Raw genomic sequence first — 21,427 nt, forward strand, 5'->3', positions numbered from 1 at the left:
AAGGTAGCAAGGTACAATCTGTTCAGGGTAGATCATTGATTTGAATTTCTTCTCGTATGTCAAAGTTGCAAAGTTTTGCCTATTGTGATTTTTTGTCGATTTTTCATTTGGCTCTTCCGTTTTTGTCTGGTCGATTTTGACGGTACCCTTACTTGGGCGGCGGTCACGTGATCCATGTAAAAGAAATATTTAATCCAGAAGGTGATCCTGAAGGTTAAGTGAACGGCCTTAACTGGCATATACAGTTTTAATGAATTGACACAGGAATTAATGCTTTAATTTGGGTTTGAAATTTGTTGCAATAATTTTTTGGCCAACCTTACTTTCCAATTGTATCAGTTAACTACAGTTAGAGAAAACTATGATCTTCGTTTCTGTGATTTCAAAGTCAAACATCTTCTTAGACAAAGATATCAATGTCTACAAACCAGCTACCGGTGTGTAAGCGGCTGTAGATAGAATATGCTCCTGTGAGATTACAAAGTTAGACGTTCGCATGAGACAAACAGATCAGTGTGGGCAGGTGGAATGGATGCCCACACTGATCTGTTATCAGTCAGTTTTAACAAACGCGGGGCTTGTTACCTATGAACGGCACTTTCATCTTAAGCACAGAAAGATCATGGCTGTGGGACACAAACACTTGCTACATAGAAACTCAGAAGAGCTACTTAGAAACGTCTGTGGGCCAGGATGTTTGAAGCGATAGACATCGTATCATACGGTATGTTTTTCTCTCTCTGAGATTACTGGGAACTTTCCTCATGCACCAGATAGAGAGAGAGAGAGAGAGAGAGAGAGAGAGAGAGAGAGAGAGAGAGAGAGAGAGAGAGAGAGAGAGAGAGAGAGACACAAACAAACAAACAAACAGACAGACAGACAGAGACAGGGAGGGAGAGCGAGAGATGGGCGGACAGATGCAGTGGTGGAAGAGCTTAGCTAGTGGCCGACGTAAGTTATATGAAGTCTTATATCGCGCGCGTATCTCCAGACTCGGACTCAAGGCGCAGGGATCTATTTATGCCGTGTGAGATGGAATTTTTTACACAATACATCACGCATTCACATCGACCAGCAGATCACAGCCATTTCGGCGCATATCCTACTTTTCACGGCCTATTATTCCAAGTCACACGGGTATTTTGGTGGACATTTTTTATCTATGCCTATACAATTTTGCCAGGAAAGACCCTTTTGTCAATCGTGGGATCTTTAACGTGCACACCCCAATGTAGTGTACACGAAGGGACCTCGGTTTTTCGTCTCATCCGAAAGACTAGCACTTGAACCCACCACCTAGGTTAGGAAAGGGGGGAGAAAATTGCTAACGCCCTGACCCAGGGTCGAACTCGCAACCTCTCGCTTCCGAGCGCAAGTGCGTTACCACTCGGCCACCCACGTAGGCTGTTAATCACATCGGGATACCTGGGTTTTTGTGGCAGAAGCATTAGTTCAAATTTGAATATGCATACACAAAATTTATTCCTTGGATTTAAACACTCTGTTAAATCGCCGTGCAGACATAACATTTGAAATAGTACAACAGTATTTATTAAGCAGTGCTGGATCTGAGATCTGAGATCCTACGCCAGGTCAAGCCATGTGAAGTGTTGTGTACCAAATATTACTCGGAACAGAATGTTCCGCACAAAGCACAATGAATTAAAGAAAGGACACTGTCCGCATTTAATTTACTAGGTACGATAATTGAGACTCACTGAATAAAACTAAATAAGTACATGAGAGGAAACCATCAAGTACGTGACGAAGAAATGAAAAATAAAGGATAAATAACTGAGTTATAGATACAGTAATGTTCTCAATAAATGATATTGTTTCCTGTGGTTAGTGTAAACAGTAGCTCCATGTATGTAACGAAGACCGCCACTGCAGCTTAAAGTGTACATGTCAGTGTTATACTGGAGCTTTAACTCGAATTATTTCAAGTAACCAAGGGACGTAAGCACTATAGTCTAAGTATAGACAACAACAGAAAGTGAGTGTTATGTCTTATGACACATTCTCATTGAAATGAACATACGTGAGCGCCTAAGCCACTTTGTTTCTGAAATTTTTACAGTTATGAGCGCTCTGTTATGTTTCTAAAAAAAAAGTCATTATTTTACCCACACATCACGTTCCAAATTCATCAAAACCCAGCAGAATGTCCTGAACGAATGTCTCTGTCGCAATGCAAAACTTCAGTTTTGCGATTTGGGGAATAGTAATATGGTGGAATTGAAATATCAAAAGCTGTGAAATGTCGCTTGAACAGACCAACAGAATCACATTGTTGTATATTTTCAGGCAACTTATTCCAGAGACTAGTTGCAGAAGGAATAAAAGATGACTTGTACAAATCTGATTTACACTGGGGAGTCTTACGCTCTAGTGGGCGTCTGTGGTGGTAGGGATTTAGGTCAGAAACAAGAGGTGGCAATAAAACGTTGAGGTAATTTGGTACATTGCCGTGGACCATTTTATAATAATACAATAATTTGTGACGACGTCTTCGCTCTAGATCTGTAAGTGGTATAAAGCCAGATTCTGTATACAGTTTTTCGTGTGAAGTGCCTTTAACAGCACCAACAATAATTCTAATGGATTCGAGTTGCAGCTTCTCCAGCTCATCTGAAAGCTTCTTTGAACAATTATCCCACACAACATCGCAATAATCAAAATGAGGTAAAATAAAGGATTTATACATTGCTTCTAGGGATCTTCGACTGAGCCTATATTTATAAGATTTTAAACAAGCCACAAGTACTCGACAAGTTGCCACAATAGACTGTATGTGTAAGGCCCATTTACAATTATCTTGAAAAATAACACCTAAATGTTTATGACTTTCTTTTTCTACGAGGGCTACATCGCCAAAAACAAGGGGAAATTTCTGTATACATCGTTGACCGGAAAAGGATATTAACTGTTTTCGACTGATTAAATTTCACTTTCCATTTAATGGCCCAATTTGCAATCTTACCTAAATCAGAATTAAGTATTTCAGTTCTACGGAAAGGGTCATCGAGGCTTAAATACATGCTGGTATCATCTGCAAATAGTTTAATCACTGATTCAATATTATCAACAATGTCGTTTATATAAACCAAAAAGAGGAGAGGTCCTAGTACTGACCCTTGGGGAACACCCGCAGAAACCGGCAAAAACTGTGACTTACAACCTTTTACCACAACACATTGTTTTCTTTCCCTCAAATAATTCTTTAACCAAAAATACAACTGTCCCCTTATGCCAATAGCGTATAACTTGTTCATCAAACCCTTGTGCCAAACTCTGTCGAAAGCTTTTGACACGTCAAAGAAAATCGCCTGTGATGTTATCTTATCATCAAAAGCTTTGCATATATCATTATACAAACAAATGAGTTGATATACAGTTGAATCACATGGAATAAAACCGGACTGAACTGGTGTCAACAGGTTATACTCCTTCAAATAAGCAAACACGTGACATTGTACACACCTTTCCACAACTTTACCTACACAGCTAAGAAGTGATATTGGTCGGTAGTTTGAACATAATTCCTTTTCACCTTTTTTATATATCGGAATTACATTAGCTATCTTCCATATTGCAGGAACTGTGGCTTCTTTGAGAGATCTGTTGAATAATGCATTGAGTGGCATCGCAATAATATCTGCACATGCAGCCAGAACTCTATTTGAAACAGAATCAGGACCAGAGGCTTTGCGTACATCAAGATTCTTCAACATAGTAAGCACGTGTGCAGCATCAATAATCAAAAAATCAATGGTGGTATATATATATATTCTGTTCTCTAACTTCAGGAACTTCATCATCATCATCATCCAATACCGATTGTTTTACAAAACATTCATTGAATACTGTTGCTTTTTCTACATTGGAATAATAAACACGGCCATTGTTTTCGATGGGAGGAAATTCATTTGAAGACATACCTTTGCGTGACATAAACGACTTTACTAATTTCCACCAATCTTTATTACCAAAACAGTCTTGTGAACTAACACGATTATCCAATTCTTTTAAATATTCTGCTTTCCTCAATCGAATAACATCAGTTAATTTATTGCGAATTCTTCGGAAAAAATCCCAGATCCAAACAGAATTCAATAATTTTGCTAATGTGTGTATCTTTTTCTTTTTATCAATCAGTCGTTTAATACCGTCAGTCATCCAGGGTGTATCCGCTTCTCTGACAGTTATTTCTTTAACTGGCATACACTGTGTAACCATATTCATTAGGGTATCCGAAAATGCCTCTGGTGCTTCGTCAATCGAACTGAGTGAGACCATATACTCGTCCAATCCACATTACATAATTTTTCCTTTAAACTGACAACGTCCAATTTGGAATAATTAAAAATCAACCGTTTATAACTTGCTTTGCCAATACTATTTCCTTTAACAATTGCAAGCGGGACCGAATGGTCACTGCAGATTGGCGGTAAAACCTGAATTTCTTCAACAATATCAGGGCTTGGTGTCAAAATCAAATTTATGCACGTTGACGTTGTTTCTGTAATTCGTGTAGGTTGTTTGACTAACTGGAACAAACCATTTTTTATCATAATATCTTGCAAATTGAAACACGTACTATTAAGAACATCGGAATTAAAATCACCACAAACAATATACTTCATACCAGTCATACCGGCTGCATTAACTGATTGATCTATCAGGTCCCAATAACCAACATTTGCAGAAGGCGGTCTATAAAAAGTTCCAACTAATAAGCTTTCCTGTTGTATCTTAGTTTCAATCCAAATGGCCTCTAGATCAGGGATGGAGAGATCATGTCTCGTTTTACAATACAAATTATCTTTTACATATACTGCAACGCCTCCATGGGGGTTATTTGGTCTATCTTGCCTTATTGGTAAATTAAACCCTGACAAATACAAATCATCATTATTTACTATATTAGACAGCCATGTTTCCGATAATGTCACAATATCAAAATCTTGAACCTGAACTTCTAAAATGTCTAATTTATTTCTAAGGCTTCGTACGTTTAAGTGAATAATAGATAATTTCTTAAACTTTTCCTTGACCGGCCCGGGGTTCACATGAACATCGCCTGCTAAGATCAACATAATTTCTATTATACACATTATTCCAAAACACATGAAAAATGAACAATCTCCAGATGACTGTTACTTACCACCACCCCCTCCCACCACAACCACTATACACCCCTCCCTAGCAATATCTTTGAAATGGCTTGGACCTCCAACAATAAGGGACTTTGCGATTATCAGGAATTGGTTTCAACGAAGCAAAATGATCAGTATAGTTTTGAACTTGTTCTGCGGCTTCTGAAATCTGTTTTTGTTGTTGTTACCATGGATGTGAATATGAGTAGCCTACATTTTTTTAACCTGCGTTATCCTGCGGGAATGATGGGGAACATTATGAAATTTAAATTTTGAAACGTGTCGCCTGTTTATTCATTGGCTGTTTATTTGTTTACTTGTTGCTATGGAAACATGAATATGATTGGCTAGTGTACTACACTGAGAACAACTCCAAAGCATTTCGAAACGTGTCGCCTGTTTGTTCATTGTATGTTTATTTGTTTACTTCTTGCTATGGAAACATGAAAATGATTGGCTGTTGTTCTACACTGACAACTCCAAAGTGGTTCGTGACCTTGTTTTGTTCCTTTTTCAGCCCTAGTTTGTTTTCTTCATAGTCAACACACGCACACACGCACACACACACACACACACACACACACACACACACACACACACACACACAATCGCACGTTCATTGGCAACACTTTCTTCAGTTCAAACTGTCGCAAAAACTGAAGGCAACAAAACAAACGTTAGATTGCTGATAAGCTTACTATATGAAGCTTAATCACTCCGGGGAGAAAGACGTTACAGATTGAAGGAGTCGGTTGATGCTGAAGCTGCTTTGGATCGCGACTGAAATTCCGAAGTCTGAAGCTGTCCGCATTTCAAACACAATGATGTGGATTTTTGCCCATGCTTTTCTTTTTCCTTTCCTGCTTCTTGTACCAGGAGGTGAGTAACAAAAACTTCGCCCAAAAATTATTGTAACAAATTTCGCCCCCCCCCCCCCCCCAAAAAAAAAGCATTAATTCCCCTGTCATTTCATTCAAACTTCATATGCGAGTTATTTAAAGCCGTTGACTATCTGGATTACCTTTCGGATTACAGGGATCACGTGACCGCCGCTCAAATAAGGGTACTCTCAAAATGTACTGGACAAAAACGGATGGGCCGAATTAAAAATCGACCAAAAAATTACAATAGGCAAAACTTTGCCGCTTTGACATGCGAGAAGAAAGCCAAATCAATCATCTACCCCGAACCGCAACTGGTTTTGTTTAGCTAACTTGCGTATTTTGTGTGCTATGCTATTTCTACTAATGCAGGTGTCGATCGCATGAGCAATCAAAAACGGGACTTTTTGCGTCATTTTTTAGGGGTATCATGACAAAAAGGGCTGTTTTTCAGCAATGACAAGGTGGATTGCTTTGAAACTTTTAGAATATTTTACTAATATGCTTGACGTACTTCCAGCAAAATGATCGTTGGACGTATTTGTTCAGATGTGACGCAATGTTTCGGAAAAAGTTCACGCTGTTTCGCACCGACAGCGATTATCGCTGCGTGCCTCTCAAAACATGCTGCGGTCACGCAGAATCATCCTAAAATATCAAGCGTGTTTACAGGCCTAGCAAAGTTTCGTCAGTGCTTGCATTTATTACCAATTCAGTGCCCCATATGGCTTTTTGACAAATCAGGACAGATTCTAGGTGACCCTCTAAATGTTATAACGTTCAGGTAGTGACCCTTTTTGTTTATCAAGCTAAAAATTAACAAGACAAAGTAAAAATTTAAATCAACAATATCAGCGTGATTAAGTTATTTTAAAGAATGACACTTCAAATGCTGTCAGAAATAATCTCTTTACTTAAAAAAACACCGAAAAGCGAGTTTTGTCGGTGGGTGCTTTATTATTATTATTATTATTATGGTGAGCTTATATAGCGCGAACCACAATTAATAGTGCTCTCCGCGCTTTACATACTAATTTCTGCCGTGTGAAATTTCTGTTAGCTTTACGGAACAGCAAGGCACCGCCCATCCCCTGAGTGTGCAATGCCGACCCGCTCACTTGAAATCTAAATTATCTAAGTTCGGAAAAATCAAGTGAAATTGCGTCACTCGCTTTACGTCAAATGTATCTTTAGGTCATTTTCCATCCGTCTGGAGTCGTTTCTAAATCTGTCGCTCTCTGTTCAACAAGAAAAAGCGAAGCAACCGAAACGCATGTTCAACATGGTTTATCTTGTGAGATTGTTGTGTGTCAAACGCATTTGACTTGTGAATATTCATCACGTCAGGTGTGTTACTCTGATTGGCTGACCCAGGTCACGAGAATTCTTTGACTGACAGGCATAATCAGGTAGGAGCGCTCAAGTTCCCATTGCGGCTGTTCTGTCAAATTCGCGGGGTCGCTTCGAAATTTGTTTTAGTCGAATTAAACCGTTATTTCTAATATGCTGACTGTTAGCAAATGATAACAGACATGTCTCACAAACGATATCAGCATTGATTCGCCTAAAAGGCTCATGCTTGATATCTTTTTTCTCGACATGCCTGTTATCATTTGCTAACAGTCAGCATATATTAGAAATAACTCATAATATAACTTTCGAAGTGTTTCTATCAATAATTTGTCTAAAGACCAAGTGTATGTCACCGTGGTCAGTAAATGACTGATCGGTGAGCCACATCTGACTGGTTGCTCAATTCGTTTTTCCAATCTCGATATTAGTTCCGAAATTCAACCAGTAAAACCCTAGAAATTACCGGTAAACGCATTCCCTGCTTCGGTCAGGCCGAATTATACTATAATGGAGCCTGTGATCTGGTTTCTAATAAGACCCTAAACACCCTCACGCACATTCTAGTCAAGTCTGTTCAAAATGCCTGATACCCATGATCTTATGCCTGTGTTCGTCCAAAGACCCTAAACACCCTCACGCGAATTTTAGTCAAGTTTCTTACCCTTATATGATCTCTGGTTGTGTTCGCCCCAAAAGCCCAAACACCCTCATGCGAACTCTAGTTAAATCTGTTCATAATGCCTGATAACCGTACATGATCTCTGGTTGTGTTCGCCCCAAAAGCCCAAACACCCTCATGCGAACTCTAGTTAAATCTGTTCAAAATGCCTGATAACCGTACATGATCTCTGGTTGTGTTCGCCCCAAAACCCCAAACACCCTCATGCGAACTCTAGTTAAATCTGTTCAAAATGCCTGATAACCGCACATGATCTCTGGTTGTGTTCGCCCCAAAACCTCAAACACCCTCATGTGAACTCTAGTTAAATCTGTTCAAAATGCCTGATAACCGTACATGATCTCTGGTTGTGTTCGCCCCAAAACCCCAAACGCCCTCGTGCCTGCATACCGAGTAAAACAAAACCCACTGAAATCCCCCCCCCCCCCCCCCCCCAAGCTCTGCTGCCCAAACTTAGGATCCCGTATTCCGCTGATCTTTCACGCAACATTTATAGACTTCCACCTTGCATTTGCTTCAATTGGATGAACGTGACCAATTCAGTTTTTTGTATGTAGATAATTGCATTCCCTGAATTTTGCGGGGAAGCACTCAATCTGGCGTTTATCTTGGGAGAATCCATTCTTACGTCCTACTTGTATCCGCATGTTGAGTGACGTGTGATTGCTTCTTGACAGGAGTGGATGCGCTCAGCTGGGTCCCCCCGGGCCCGGTGGAAGAAGTGAGGAAGTACGATCTGTGTGAGGGTCAAAACCTCAGCGTGCCCTGGAACCTAACCACCGACCCCGTCGAAAACATTGTATCCATCAAGTGGACATGGAAGGTGAGCAGCGGACACATCTTTATCAACATGACTGTTTTCAACAGAATTAGTGTTCAAAAGGCTATAGCTAGTGTTGTTGTTGTTGTTGTTTGTTGTGTTTGTCGGTGTTGTTTGTTGCGTTTGTTGTTGTTGTTGTTGTTGTTGCTGCAGCTGTTGCTGTTGTTGTTTTTGTTGTTGTTGTTGTTGTTATTCTTATTTGTAGTGGTGTCGTCGATCCTGCTCCTGACGAAGACGACGACAATAACGACGACGGCAATGATCACAGAGTTTTCTTCCTTGCAGTCTGGAGCCACCTCCGAGGAAAGAGAGCTGGCTTCCTTGCTACCCGGGGACTCCGTCAATGCCACTGACTCCAGGGTGGGTCACGTGGGCAGTGCAGGAATCACCATCAACAACGTCTCGGCCTCCGACACTGGCGACATCGAGGTCAAGGTCACGTTGCAAAACCAGTCGTCACAGCTGGTCGTCACGCACGTTGCCAGACTACTTGTCATGGGTCAGTGATTGGGTCTCCCAATTTAAAGTACAGTTCAGTCCTTCCTGTGTAAACGATTCGGCTTACCATCTGAGATCTGGTCAGACTCTTACCGAAGGAATAAGACCGTTCCTCCGCTTCAACACAGACCCAAAACAACATCCTGGCTGCTTCCTGAGCAGAGCGGGAATTTTTTGTTTACAAGGTTTTGTTAAAAGCCACTAATATGAACTGAGCAAAAATATTATTGCACCCATTTTCGCACCCCAAACATTCATTCCCGTGTCATTTTATTCAAAGGCCATTAAAGGCCCTTCACTTGGCTATACCTTACAAATTTTTCGGATCAAAGATGTCTGTTTCAAGTATCACATGACCGCCACCGAAGTAAGGGTACCCCCCAAATCGACCTGACAATAACGTCATGTACCAATTAAAAAATCGACAAAAATTCAGTATAGGCACAGCTTGGCAACTTTTACATACGAAAAAAAAAGAAAGATCATTGATCTATCCAGAACAGGTTGTTTTGTTTTGCTACTGATTTGGCGTATTTCTTGTGTTATGTCATTCCTACTGATGCAGGTGTTGAGCGCATGAGCAGTAGAAAACGAGAGGATTTTGCGTCCATTTTGAGGGGAACCATGACAAAAAGCGCTTTATTTCAGCAATGCCTAAATGGATTGATTCGAAACTTTCAGCAATCTTTCATCTGAAACGTGTTCCCGGTAGCCAATTGAGGGGCATATACCGTTTGAGTGAAATGACACGGCAATGAATGTTTTAGTTGGGATACGAAAATGGGTGCAATAATTATTTTGCTCAGTTTCTATGTGTCCAAGGGGAGGGATGTTCGTATCCCACGTACAGGTATGGGTAGATCTGAGATAGTAAGAACTGTTTCACAGCAAGGAGGATATCCCTAAGGTCGTTAAAGTCGCACACCCAGTCCTTCCGATCTGTATACTATATATCCATGTAGTGTTTGTTTGTTTGTTTGCTTAACGCCGAGTCCACCACGAAGGGTGATATCAGGGCGGTGCTGCTTTGGCATTTAACGTGCGCCACACACAAGACAGAAGTCGCAGCACAGGCTTCATGTCTCACCCAGTCACATTATTCTGACACCGGACCAACCAGCCCTAGCACTAACCCCATAATGCCAGACGCCAGGCGGAGCAGCCACTAGATTGCCAATTTTAAAGTCTTAGGTATGACCCGGCCGGGGTTCGAACCCACGACCTCCCGCTCACTGGGCGGACGCCTTATCATTAGGCCACCGTGTTGCGGTCCATGTAGTGTTGCACACCCAGTCTTTCCAGTCTGTATACTATATATATATACGACTAGTGTCTGTGTGTCTGTCTGTGTATCTGTCTGTGTGTCTGTGTGTCTGTGCGCGATGCACGGCCAAAGTTCTCGATGGATCTGCTTCAAATTTGGTGGGCATATTCAAGTAGACCCGGGACACGACACAACCTGGTCGATATTTCAACACGTGCTCTCAGCGCGCAGCGCGGAACCGATTTTGGTTCCACCTCAGCTATTTTGGTTCCACCTCAGCTTACCCGGGCCCCCATACCGACACACCATAGCCGCTACACCACATCACAACGCCAAAGTTCTCGGTGGATCTTTTTCAAATTTGGACACCGTATTCAGCTACACCCCGGACACAATATCATCGATGAGATATTTCAACACGTGCTCTCAGCGCGCAGCGCTGAACTCATTTTCGTTTTTGTGTTCATTTCACCATTATAAGTAACTCTTCCTTATCTTCTCCAGTGTTTGGCGTTTATCTCCCTTCCTTCGTGTGGCTTTCCCGTTCAGTTGTAAGTTACTACACTGCGCTGTCCACTGCGCTGAGCGTCTTCGGATATTCCCGGCGTTCTGTTACTGTTACCTATTTTTAGAAGGTCAACGCAGTGTACAGAACGTAAATTGGACCCGTAAATTATCCTCACTGTAAAAGTGCAAAGGTCGAATCAATTTATAGCCACGCGAAAAATACACTGTCATCTATCTCTCTATAGATACGGCTTCTCTGTGTTTGTGTGTGTGTGTGTGTGAGTGTGTGTGTCTCTATGTAAGCAACACCTGTGCATTCTTCAGTTCTGTTTGTGATGTGGTCTGGCGGCTTTTGTGTAATTTTATGTACTGGCCTTCCTTTGAGAAGCCATAACTTGCTCAGTCCTGTTTGAGTGGAGTTCGCCTCCAAAGGTGATTAACACGGTTACATTCGTCGACAAGGATGGGACTCGATATGGTCAGGAATGGCATTATGGCCACTGAATCATTTTCGTGCTGTTCCCATTCCACGAATCTGGGAGGGACCTAAGCTTGGCGGGTCCATTGTTCGGACCCGGCGAAGCCGGCGTACGGCTCTAAGTACTTCTTCCCGGCGAAGCCGGCTACCCGGCGAAGCGGGTATTCATCTAGTACTATATATCCATGTAGCGTTGCACACCCAGTCATTCATAACACTTGTCTCCCCTATAGCAAAGTTGATTAACTAATTTATGTATCAATCTATTTTATTTGCACATTCGGTCAAAGACGAGGCAACTGTCTCAGCCTCAGCAACAACACAATTAATCTCTGTTTATTTTCTGAACAGTTGCCCCGGATGTAGAAAACGAGAAGCTGACCCTGGAAGTGGACTACACTCCCTACCAGACGAAGACAGGTGTTTCCTACGCCACTCTCAGGTGTGGCCGCTTTCATCACAGAGGTGTTCCTACTGTCCACCCCATGATTGAGGTATGTCATCTACGCCACTCTCAGGTGTGCTCGCTTTCATCACAGAGGTGTGCCAACTGTCCACCCCACGATTGAGGTATGTCATGTACACCACTATGAGGTATGGCCGCTTTCGCCAGAGGTGTGCTAACTGTCCACCCCACGATTGAGGTATGTCATCTACACCACTATCAGGTATGGCCGCTTTCGTCACAGAGGTGTGCCAACTGTCCACTCCACGATTGAGGTATGTCATCTACACCACTTTCAGGTATGGCCGCTTTCGTCACAGAGGTGTGCCAACTGTCCACCCCACGATTGAGGTATGTAATCTACACCCCTCTCAGGTATGGCCGCTTTCGTCACAGATGTGCCAACTGTCCACCCCACGATTGAGGTATGTCATCTACACCACTATCAGGTATGGCCGCTTTCGCCACAGAGGTGTGCCAACTGTTCACCCCACGATTGAGGTATGTAATCTACACCACTCTCAGGTATGGCCGCTTTCGTCACAGAGGTGTGCCAACTGTCCACCCCACGATTGAGGTATGTAATCTACATCACTATCAGGTATGGCCGCTTTCGTCACAGAGGTGTGCCAACTGTCCACCCCACGATTGAGGTATGACATCTACACCACTATCAGGTATGGCCGCTTTTGTCACAGAGGTGTGCCAACTGTTCACCCCACGATTGAGGTATGTCATCTCCACCACTATCAGGTATGGCCGCTTTCGTCACAGAGGTGTGCCAACTGTTCGCCCCACGATTGAGGTATGTCATCTACACCACTATCAGGTATGGCCGCTTTCGTCACAGAGGTGTGCCAACTGTTCACCCCACGATTGAGGTATGTCATCTACACCACTATCAGGTATGGCCGCTTTCGTCACAGAGGTGTGCCAACTGTCCACCCCACGATTGAGGTATGTAATCTACACCACTATCAGGTATGGCCGCTTTCGTCACAGAGGTGTGCCAACTGTTCGCCCCACGATTGAGGTATGTCATCTACACCACTATCAGGTATGGCCGCTTTCGTCACAGAGGTGTGCCAACTGTTCACCCCACGATTGAGGTATGTCATCTACACCACTATCAGGTATGGCCGCTTTCGTCACAGAGGTGTGCCAACTGTCCACCCCACGATTGAGGTAATTAATAGAATTTGTAACAGTTTTTCCTAATTATTTTATTTTTTTATTTTTTTATTTACTATATTAGCAAATATCATGATTGTATTGATTGTATTTATTGTTCAAAATGCCCCCATGGGTTATGGACTAATAAAACTTGAACTTGGTATGTCATCTACACCACTCTCAGGTATGGCCGCTTTCGTGACAGAGGTGTGTCAACTGTCTCAGGTCTGGCTAGGTTTTAACGTGTCATAAGACCATCCTTTCGCTTGGTCACATACCAAACATGAACAGCCTTGGTGTTCTCAACACAAAGTGGGAGATTATTGATAAATCAATCTTGTTTTTAATGAAAAACAAGGGGCACCTCGAGAAGGTGCTGCTGTGAACACAATTGCGTAGGAGCGGCCATTGTAGGGGACCTGGTGTCTGGCTTGCCGGGTAGAGGACCAGCGGCGATCACTGCACCTGGAAAAAGAGAGGCTATAGGTTGCACATCTAGTTCCTTTAGCGAGCTTGACGTCCTGTCACAGGCCTTCATCCTCCTCCCCCCCACTCCACCCTCCCGCACCCCCGCCTGCAGCTGTAGACACCCTTGCTTGTATACAGCGCAGCCACAGAGACTGGTTTGACGAGAATGATCCAGAACTCTTTGAGCTCCTCGAGCTCCCCCACAAGAGACGCCAAGAATACCTCGCAGGCAAAATCTGCACCAAGAGAAAAGTCTCATACGAGTATATAATGCTTATATTCTAGCATAATATATATATAGTGTATATGCTAGCATATAATGCTTGCTCATCCAAAGCCAGCCACGCTGTGCGGGCCACCTGTCTCGCACGGAAGATAACAGAATCCCCAAGATGTTAATCTACATTCAGTTCAGAGAAGGCCACCGGGAAACAGGAAGACCCTGCAAACGATTCAAAGACAGCTTGAAGGAAAACCGTCAAGCCTACATGTGAGCTTGACATCGCAAAATGGGAAGCTCAGTCCCAGGACACGCCCCTTTGGAGACGTCTTTGGAAAAAAAAGGACCGAAGACCTTTGAAGCAAAAATAGTAGCGAACACCCCAGAAAAGAAAAAACAAAGTAAACAGAGAAAAGCTGGTACCGATGATACACACCCTTGCGGCATAATTGCATACTATGCCGGAGACGCTGTGCCGCCAGGGTTGGCTTCCATTCGCACATGCGGACGCATTTGAGAAACTGAGCTGTTTTTGCCACTTAACCGTCGTACTGCCGGGAGACTCCAGACAGACAGACAGACCATTTTTTAAATACATGTACGACCAGTGGATTTTTATTTCGTAACACAAAATACCCGTTTACACAGTTGGCACCCAGGAAGTTCATTTTGTTATGTGACCAAGTGGAGGGAAGGTCTTATCGCATGTCAAAGCCTGGCCAAATATGAGATGGTGAGCCGAGTGCCTTTAAGTTATTGTTCATTTAAATAATGCTTGGTTAAAGGGACATCCCTTTCCGTGTAAACGATTCCTCTCACAATCTCAGATCTGGACAGGCTGATACGTGGGATAAAACCGTCTCTCCTATGACTATGCTTTTAACCGATGTGACGATGTGTGTGCTTCGCCAGACGCCTGACGGACAGTCCGTGTCGATTGCTGCCCACAATGACCACGAGTACATCTACCCGCTAGATCCAGGCGGTACCACGGTTGGACAATATCGCTGCCAGCTGCCAGCGAAAAACTTGTGTCAGGACGCCAATCTCCGGTCCAATGTCGTCGACGTTAAAGCCAACGATATCAGGTCAATATTGGTTGTCTGACCGTCCGTCCGTCCGTCCGTCTGTCTGTCATCCTCCATTCCAATTGTCACTATGCAGGCCGACGATATCCGGTCAATACTGGTTGTCTGTTTGTCTGTCTGTCTCTCTGTCTGGCACCCTCCATTCCGACACCGTCACTATGCAGGCCGATGATATCAGGTCCATTTATTGTCTGTCTGTCTGTCTGTCTGGTGCCCTTTATTCCGACACCGTCACTATGCAGGCCGACGATATCAGGTCCATTTATTGTCTGTCTGTCTGTCTGTCTGTCTGTCTGTCTGTCTGTCTGGCACCCTTTATTCCGATACCGTCACCATGCAGGCCGACAATATCAGGTCCATTTATTGTCTGTCTGTCTCTCTGTCTGGCACCCTTTATTCCGACACCGTCACTATGCAGGCCGACGATATCAGGTCCATTTATTGTCTGTCTGTCTGTCTGTCTGTATGTCTGCCTATATGTCTGTCTGTCTGTTTGCCCGTCTGTCTGTCTGTCTGTATGTCAGTCTGCCTGCCTGCCTGCCGGTCTGTCTGTTTGCCTGTCTGTCTGCCTGTCTGTCAGTCTGCTTGCCCGTCTGTCTGTCTGTCTGTCAGTCTGTCTGTCTGTCTGTTTGCCTGTCTGTCTGTCTGTCTGTCAGTCTGTCTGTCTGTTTGCCTGTCTGTCAGTCTGTCTGCCTGTCTGTTTGTCTGTCTGTCTGTTTGCCTGTCTGTCTGTCACCCTTCAGTTAAACCCCGTCACCCTACGATCGACGCCTTTCGGTCCATATTCGTTGTCTGTCAGTGCAGTCCGTCTGTCTGTCTGTCTGTCTGTCAGTCTGTCGGTCACCCTCATCCCAAGCACTTTGAAGTCACTTAAAAGCTTGAAAATAAAAACCCAACCCAGGTAATATCCACTTCGAACAAATGTCTTGATAATCTAGATCTGTATCATTTCCCCAGATAAGTATTGTAGAAAAGAATAGTGCGCTAAGAGATTTATACAGCAATTCGAGAAATTGAAATGTCACACGCTTTCCTTCTTTGCCACTACTAAAGCAAACGTGTGCAAGATTGTATGTTACACGCTTTGGAGCATGTGCAAGAACGGATTCAAACTCGAAATCGTCCCTCCAAAAGCCCCAAAATGCACACACGACTTTTATTTCTCCTGCTGTTGTCGTGTCTTCTCTTTACAAATTCTTCAACGCTGAGAATACTGAAAACGGCATCCCAGACTACAGTACTGTTTCCATACGCGAGTTTAGCTTCCCTTGGAAAGTGGCTCGCTCAGGAGGCCTGTTAGTCTGAAACTAGAAGGACAGAGTTCTGAACATAGATGACAAAGACCCCGGAAAGAACAAACATTTCGCGGATGCAGACACAGAAAGACGTCATGAAGAATGGAATGCTTCAAAAGATACAGACTGTGACGATGACTGTGACGTCATTCACATATACCGAGACGTCATTCATAGTTGTTCGTTCACTTTCGTCAAAAAGTAGATCTCTCCACAATGGCTGCTCCTGTGTTTAGGTTTATCAAGCGTGAGTACGCAAAACGTGTTTGTTCTCTCCTCTGTTGAAGCTGTGAGACATAATCGCCATTACGAGCTAGTCGTGTGACAGAGAGTGTTCTTGCACACTCGACTGCTGCTGTTTCACTCCGGCTAAAGCCGTCGTGAAACATCTACAGTCTCGTGTGCAAGAAAACTCTCTGTCACACGACTAGCTCGTAATAGCGGGTACTATTGAACTGGGCGCGTAACGCTCGGTTTAATAATAATTTTCGAGATTTGCTCTAAAAATCTCTTAGCACACATTGATTTTTGATGGCCGCAGTAGCGGTCATCTATTGCAATGCACCCGGAGAGGTGACATGTCTCGTTTTGTTACTGTTCTCACGAGATCAGTTACAGTATTTTGTTTCTCTCTCTCTCTCTCTCTCTCTCTCTCTCTCTCTCTCTCTCTCTCTCTCTCTCTCTCTCTCTCTCTCTCTCTCTCTCTCTCTCTCTCTCTCTCTCTCTCCCTGTATGTATGTCTTTGTCTGTCGATCTGTGTCTCCCTCTGAGTCTCTCCGCTTCTGTCTTTCTTTGTCTGTCTTTGTCTATGTGTGTGTGTGTGTGTGTGAGTGTCTCTCTCTCTCTCTCGCTCTCTCGCTCTCTCTCTCTCTCTCTCTCATCCGACTCCTGGCACACAGGTCAAAGCAGAGGTTAATTTGAGTGCACGTGTACCTAGCAGGAGGGGGTGATTCGGGTCAGAAGTGGGGTAAAGCACTTTGGTCTTCAGTCTTTGGGTTATAGCTTTTAGTGGAGAAGATGCCAACATGAAATTGCACTATGCTCTACTATTTATTGTCCTTGTCTATCGGACACGAAGAAGGGAAGCTACAATCGCCCCATGCCATATATACTCTTTGTTTCCTGAGCCTGGACCATTGAGACGGTTACCTCATAGATCTGTTCATTCTTCAGTTTGTCGGTGTCAAAAGTTATACCCCCCATTCCACACAACCGTTCTTTGTCCCGTTCCCGTACCAACCAAGGACTGCTGCCACAACAATGGAACGCTGCGCAAACCGCCGTTTTTTTTTTCATCTTTCAGCAGCGTCTGACCATAGTGGCAGCCGTCCTTGGTCGGTAAGGGAACGGGACCTAGAACGGATGTGTGGAATGCGGGTATGACAACTCATGCAGAGTGTGAGAGCGCTACCGTTGTGTTACCGTTGTTTTAAGTTCCTTTAATGATCCAAGCGTTCCGTTACCGATGGGTTGAGGTTCCATTCTGATCGGGAGGGGAACGGCTAACAATTTTGAACATGCAGCCCAAACTCAGCCGTCCCTACCGACCCTACCGTTCAAAGCAGTTCCGTTAACGATCAGTTACGTTCATTGCGGTTCTGTCCCGATCTCTCCCGTGCCCGCACCGTTCCTGGGTCGGTACGGGAACGGGACCTAGAACGGTTGTGTGGAAAGGGGGTATGAGACTCGACCACTTGGCTTATGGTGGAGACAGCTTGAAGATCTCTGGATATAATTGAGGAGGAGTAGTCTTCCTTTTAGAAAATGTGTACTCTGCCGTGCAGATTACAAATTTGTGCTGTCGGGGCTGGGTAAAGGGAGTGAAGGGTAAGGGGGTGGGGGGGGGGGGGGGGGGGTAAGCGAGGGGTAAGAGAGACGAAAGAAAAAACTGGACAGGGAATAGTTACTGCCTGAAGTATTCAATAAAGCCACACACAAAAAAAGAAATTACCACATTATACAGGTTTTCAATTCACATTTTTGCAAAGTATCTGCACAAGCATGTGTGCCTCTGTGAGTATGTTCGTGGCTGCTTTCATGGGGTGCCTGTATCCTCAGGAATTTGAGGATTTCTTTTATCTCTCTTTTTCTGACACCGTTGATTTAACGTCATTTTTACAGGACAGTTTTTATATTTAGTCAAATTTTGACTAAATATTTTAACATCGAGGGGGAATCGAAACGAGGGTCGTGGTGTATGTGCGTGTGTGCGTGTGTGTGTGTGTCTGTGTGTGTGTGTAGAGCGATTCAGACTAAACTACTGGACCGATCTTTATGAAATTTGACATGAGAGTTCCTGGGTATGAAATCCCCGAACGTTTTTTTCATTTTTTTGATAAATGTCTTTGATGACGTCATATCCGGCTTCTCGTGAAAGTTGAGGCGGCACTGTCACGCCCTCATTTTTCAACCAAATTGGTTGAAATTTTGGTCAAGTAATCTTCGACGAAGCCCGGACTTCGGTATTGCATTTCAGCTTGGTGGCTTAAAAATTAATTAATGACTTTGGTCATTAAAAATCAGAAAATTGTAAAAAAAAATAAAAATTTATAAAACGATCCAAATTTACGTTTATCTTATTCTCCATCATTTGCTGATTCCAAAAACATATAAATATTTTATATTCGGATTAAAAACAAGCTCTGAAAATTAAATATATAAAAATTATTATCAAAATTAAATTGTCGAAATCAATTTAAAAACACTTTCATCTTATTCCTTGTCGGTTCCTGATTCCAAAAACATATAGATATGATATGTTTGTATTAAAAACACGCTCAGAAAGTTAAAACAAAGAGAGGTACAGAAAAGCGTGCTATCCTTCTTAGCGCAACTACTACCCCGCTCTTCTTGTCAATTAAATTTCACTGCCTTTGCCATGAGCGGTGGACTGACGGTGCTACGAGTATACGGTCTTGCTGAAAAATGGCATTGCGTTCAGTTTCATTCTGTGAGTTCGACAGCTACTTGACTAAATATTGTATTTTCGTCTTACGCGACTTGTTTTCCTTTCAGTTGTAAGTTGTAGTAGTTTGACCTTATTGTTTTAGGACAAGTAGAGCTCATTCACCAGTAGCAAAGACTCACTCAGTCCGTCAGTGTGCCTGAGTGTGTTTCATATGTGAGGGGGGGGGGGGCTCTCCCGTGGCCGGCCACCTGCAATGTACGGACAGGTTTGCACTGGCCCAAGGGTGTCCGTTCATGAGATGGACTGCTGTAACAGCAAAACTAGTGTGAAACATAAGTAATCAATTTATCCACTTGACTATATTCACAACAGGGACCTATCACTCTTCTTTGCATGTTTTTATGCCTACGGATTTTTAAATACTCTGCAACACATGTAACCCAAATTCAACATGTGCCCGTACAATACCGCATCTTTTATGAAAACATTCCTTCGGCCATGTTGATTTTAATCAACCAATTTTTGGCTCACGTAAGTGTAGCCTATGCGATCATAACTTTGTCTGTCTGTGCGTTTGTGCGTGTGTGTGTGTGTGTGTTTGTGCGTGCGTGTGTGTGTATGTCTGTGGTAGAAACTCTAACATTTGAAGACGTCACATTACATTGACGTCACATTATGACGTAAGAGGGTTAGACGTCACGCGAAGGAAGTACTGAAAGTCTCGGTCATTATTATTTTGAGCGCGCCGAGACTAGTTGGCAGTCGTGTCCTGTAAGTAGGCTACATGCAGACAGACAGATCTAGATCAAAGAAACTCTTTATGTACAGTGTTTGTCTAGATCTAGTGTCTCGCTTTCTTGCACAGTTTCACCTATGCTCTTTCTCTGTGTGTGTGTGTGTGTGTGTGTGTGTGTGTGTGTGTGTGTGTGTGTGTGTGTGTGTGTATGTGTGACGGAGTGATTGAGTTTGTGTTACTGTTTGTCGATTTCTTACGTGAGCCTTGATGGCTTCGCCTCTTGTCTTGTTATAGTTTGTAAAGGCACATTTTTCTGCGCGCGTTCGGATAACTCGTGCTTTGTGGACAAGTCGAGTTAGATCTCCGTTTTACGAGGGTGGAGGGCGAGGTTTGTCTCCCTAGGTATGTGTGTATGTATGTACGAGTGTGAAAAACATAGCTCAAAAACTACAGGGCCGGACTAGGTAAGTATTAGGGGGGGGGGGGGGGTGGTTACAGATGGGGGTCCAGGGGACGAAGCCCCTTATTGGGGGTCCAGGGGGCGAAGCCCCCTTGGTGGGGGTTGCAAGGGGGCGAAGCTGAACGTTTTTTGATGTTTCTGGAGAAAAAGGAAGCCTCTCCTTGAACGAAAAAGGTAAATTCGACAGTTAGGCAAATTAGGCAATGCAACCCCCCCCCCTCCCTCCCCCACAAAAAAATAATGCGTTTGGGAGGTACATGCTTAAGCCCGGGGGAGGGGGTTGCGCAACCCCTATAACCCCCCCCCCCCCCTAGTCCGGCCCTGAACTACCGAACGGATTATTTATGAAAATTGATGTACATTTTGTTGAGGGCATTTGCTTCAGCTTGTGCCGTTTTTTTTGCCCGTTTGCCACAGTTTTAAATATTAATCTTTGTTAGATAAAGTTCCGTTCCGTTCAGTTCAATTTCGTTCAGTTCAGTTCTGTTCCGTTTTGTCTGTCGGTCTGTCTGTATGTCTGTCGGATATCCTCAGGGTCCGTATTGCTTGTCCGATTGTCTGTCTGTCTGTCTGTCTGTCTGTCTGTTGTTTGTTCTGATGTTGTTGTTGTTGTATTTTTGTGTGGTGATGGTGATAGTGCTTCTGGAATGGGCCCTTCATCTTTTCTTTTTTTAACCCAACAGGTTAAACAAGCTTGAGCATCTACTGAGCCAACTGCAGCAAGAACACGACCACGACAAGCAAAACACCCAGAAAGGGTTGAAGCAGACCAAGCAAGAGTTGAAGCAGGCCAAGCAAAAACAGGACCAGACCAAGAAGACACTGGAAGGCGTGAAGCGTGATGTACAGAGTAAGTACTTGGCCTCCGTGTCTTCTGAAAGACACAGCGTGATGTTACGCGTAAGTATCTGGCCTCCCTGTCACCTGAAAGACACAGCGGCGTGATGTAAAGCGTAAGTATCTGGCCCCGATCCCTGTCTTGTGAAAGACACAGT

General features: G+C 43.7%; 1 protein-coding gene across 1 annotated transcript in view; it reads left to right on the plus strand.

The window, feature by feature from the left end:
- Positions 1–5,743: 5,743 nt before the first annotated feature.
- LOC138968980 (uncharacterized) overlaps positions 5,744–21,427 on the plus strand; it is a 39,688-nt gene continuing 24,004 nt past the window's right edge. The window contains exons 1-6 of the mRNA XM_070341662.1: positions 5,744–6,038; positions 8,750–8,895; positions 9,178–9,391; positions 11,991–12,133; positions 14,858–15,033; positions 21,116–21,282. Coding sequence (XP_070197763.1) covers positions 5,915–6,038; positions 8,750–8,895; positions 9,178–9,391; positions 11,991–12,133; positions 14,858–15,033; positions 21,116–21,282 — 970 coding nt within the window. The 5' untranslated portion in view covers positions 5,744–5,914. The remainder of the gene's footprint in view (positions 6,039–8,749; positions 8,896–9,177; positions 9,392–11,990; positions 12,134–14,857; positions 15,034–21,115; positions 21,283–21,427) is intronic.

This window comes from Littorina saxatilis, linkage group LG6, assembly GCF_037325665.1.
Source record: "Littorina saxatilis isolate snail1 linkage group LG6, US_GU_Lsax_2.0, whole genome shotgun sequence".
Taxonomy (NCBI): domain Eukaryota; kingdom Metazoa; phylum Mollusca; class Gastropoda; order Littorinimorpha; family Littorinidae; genus Littorina; species Littorina saxatilis.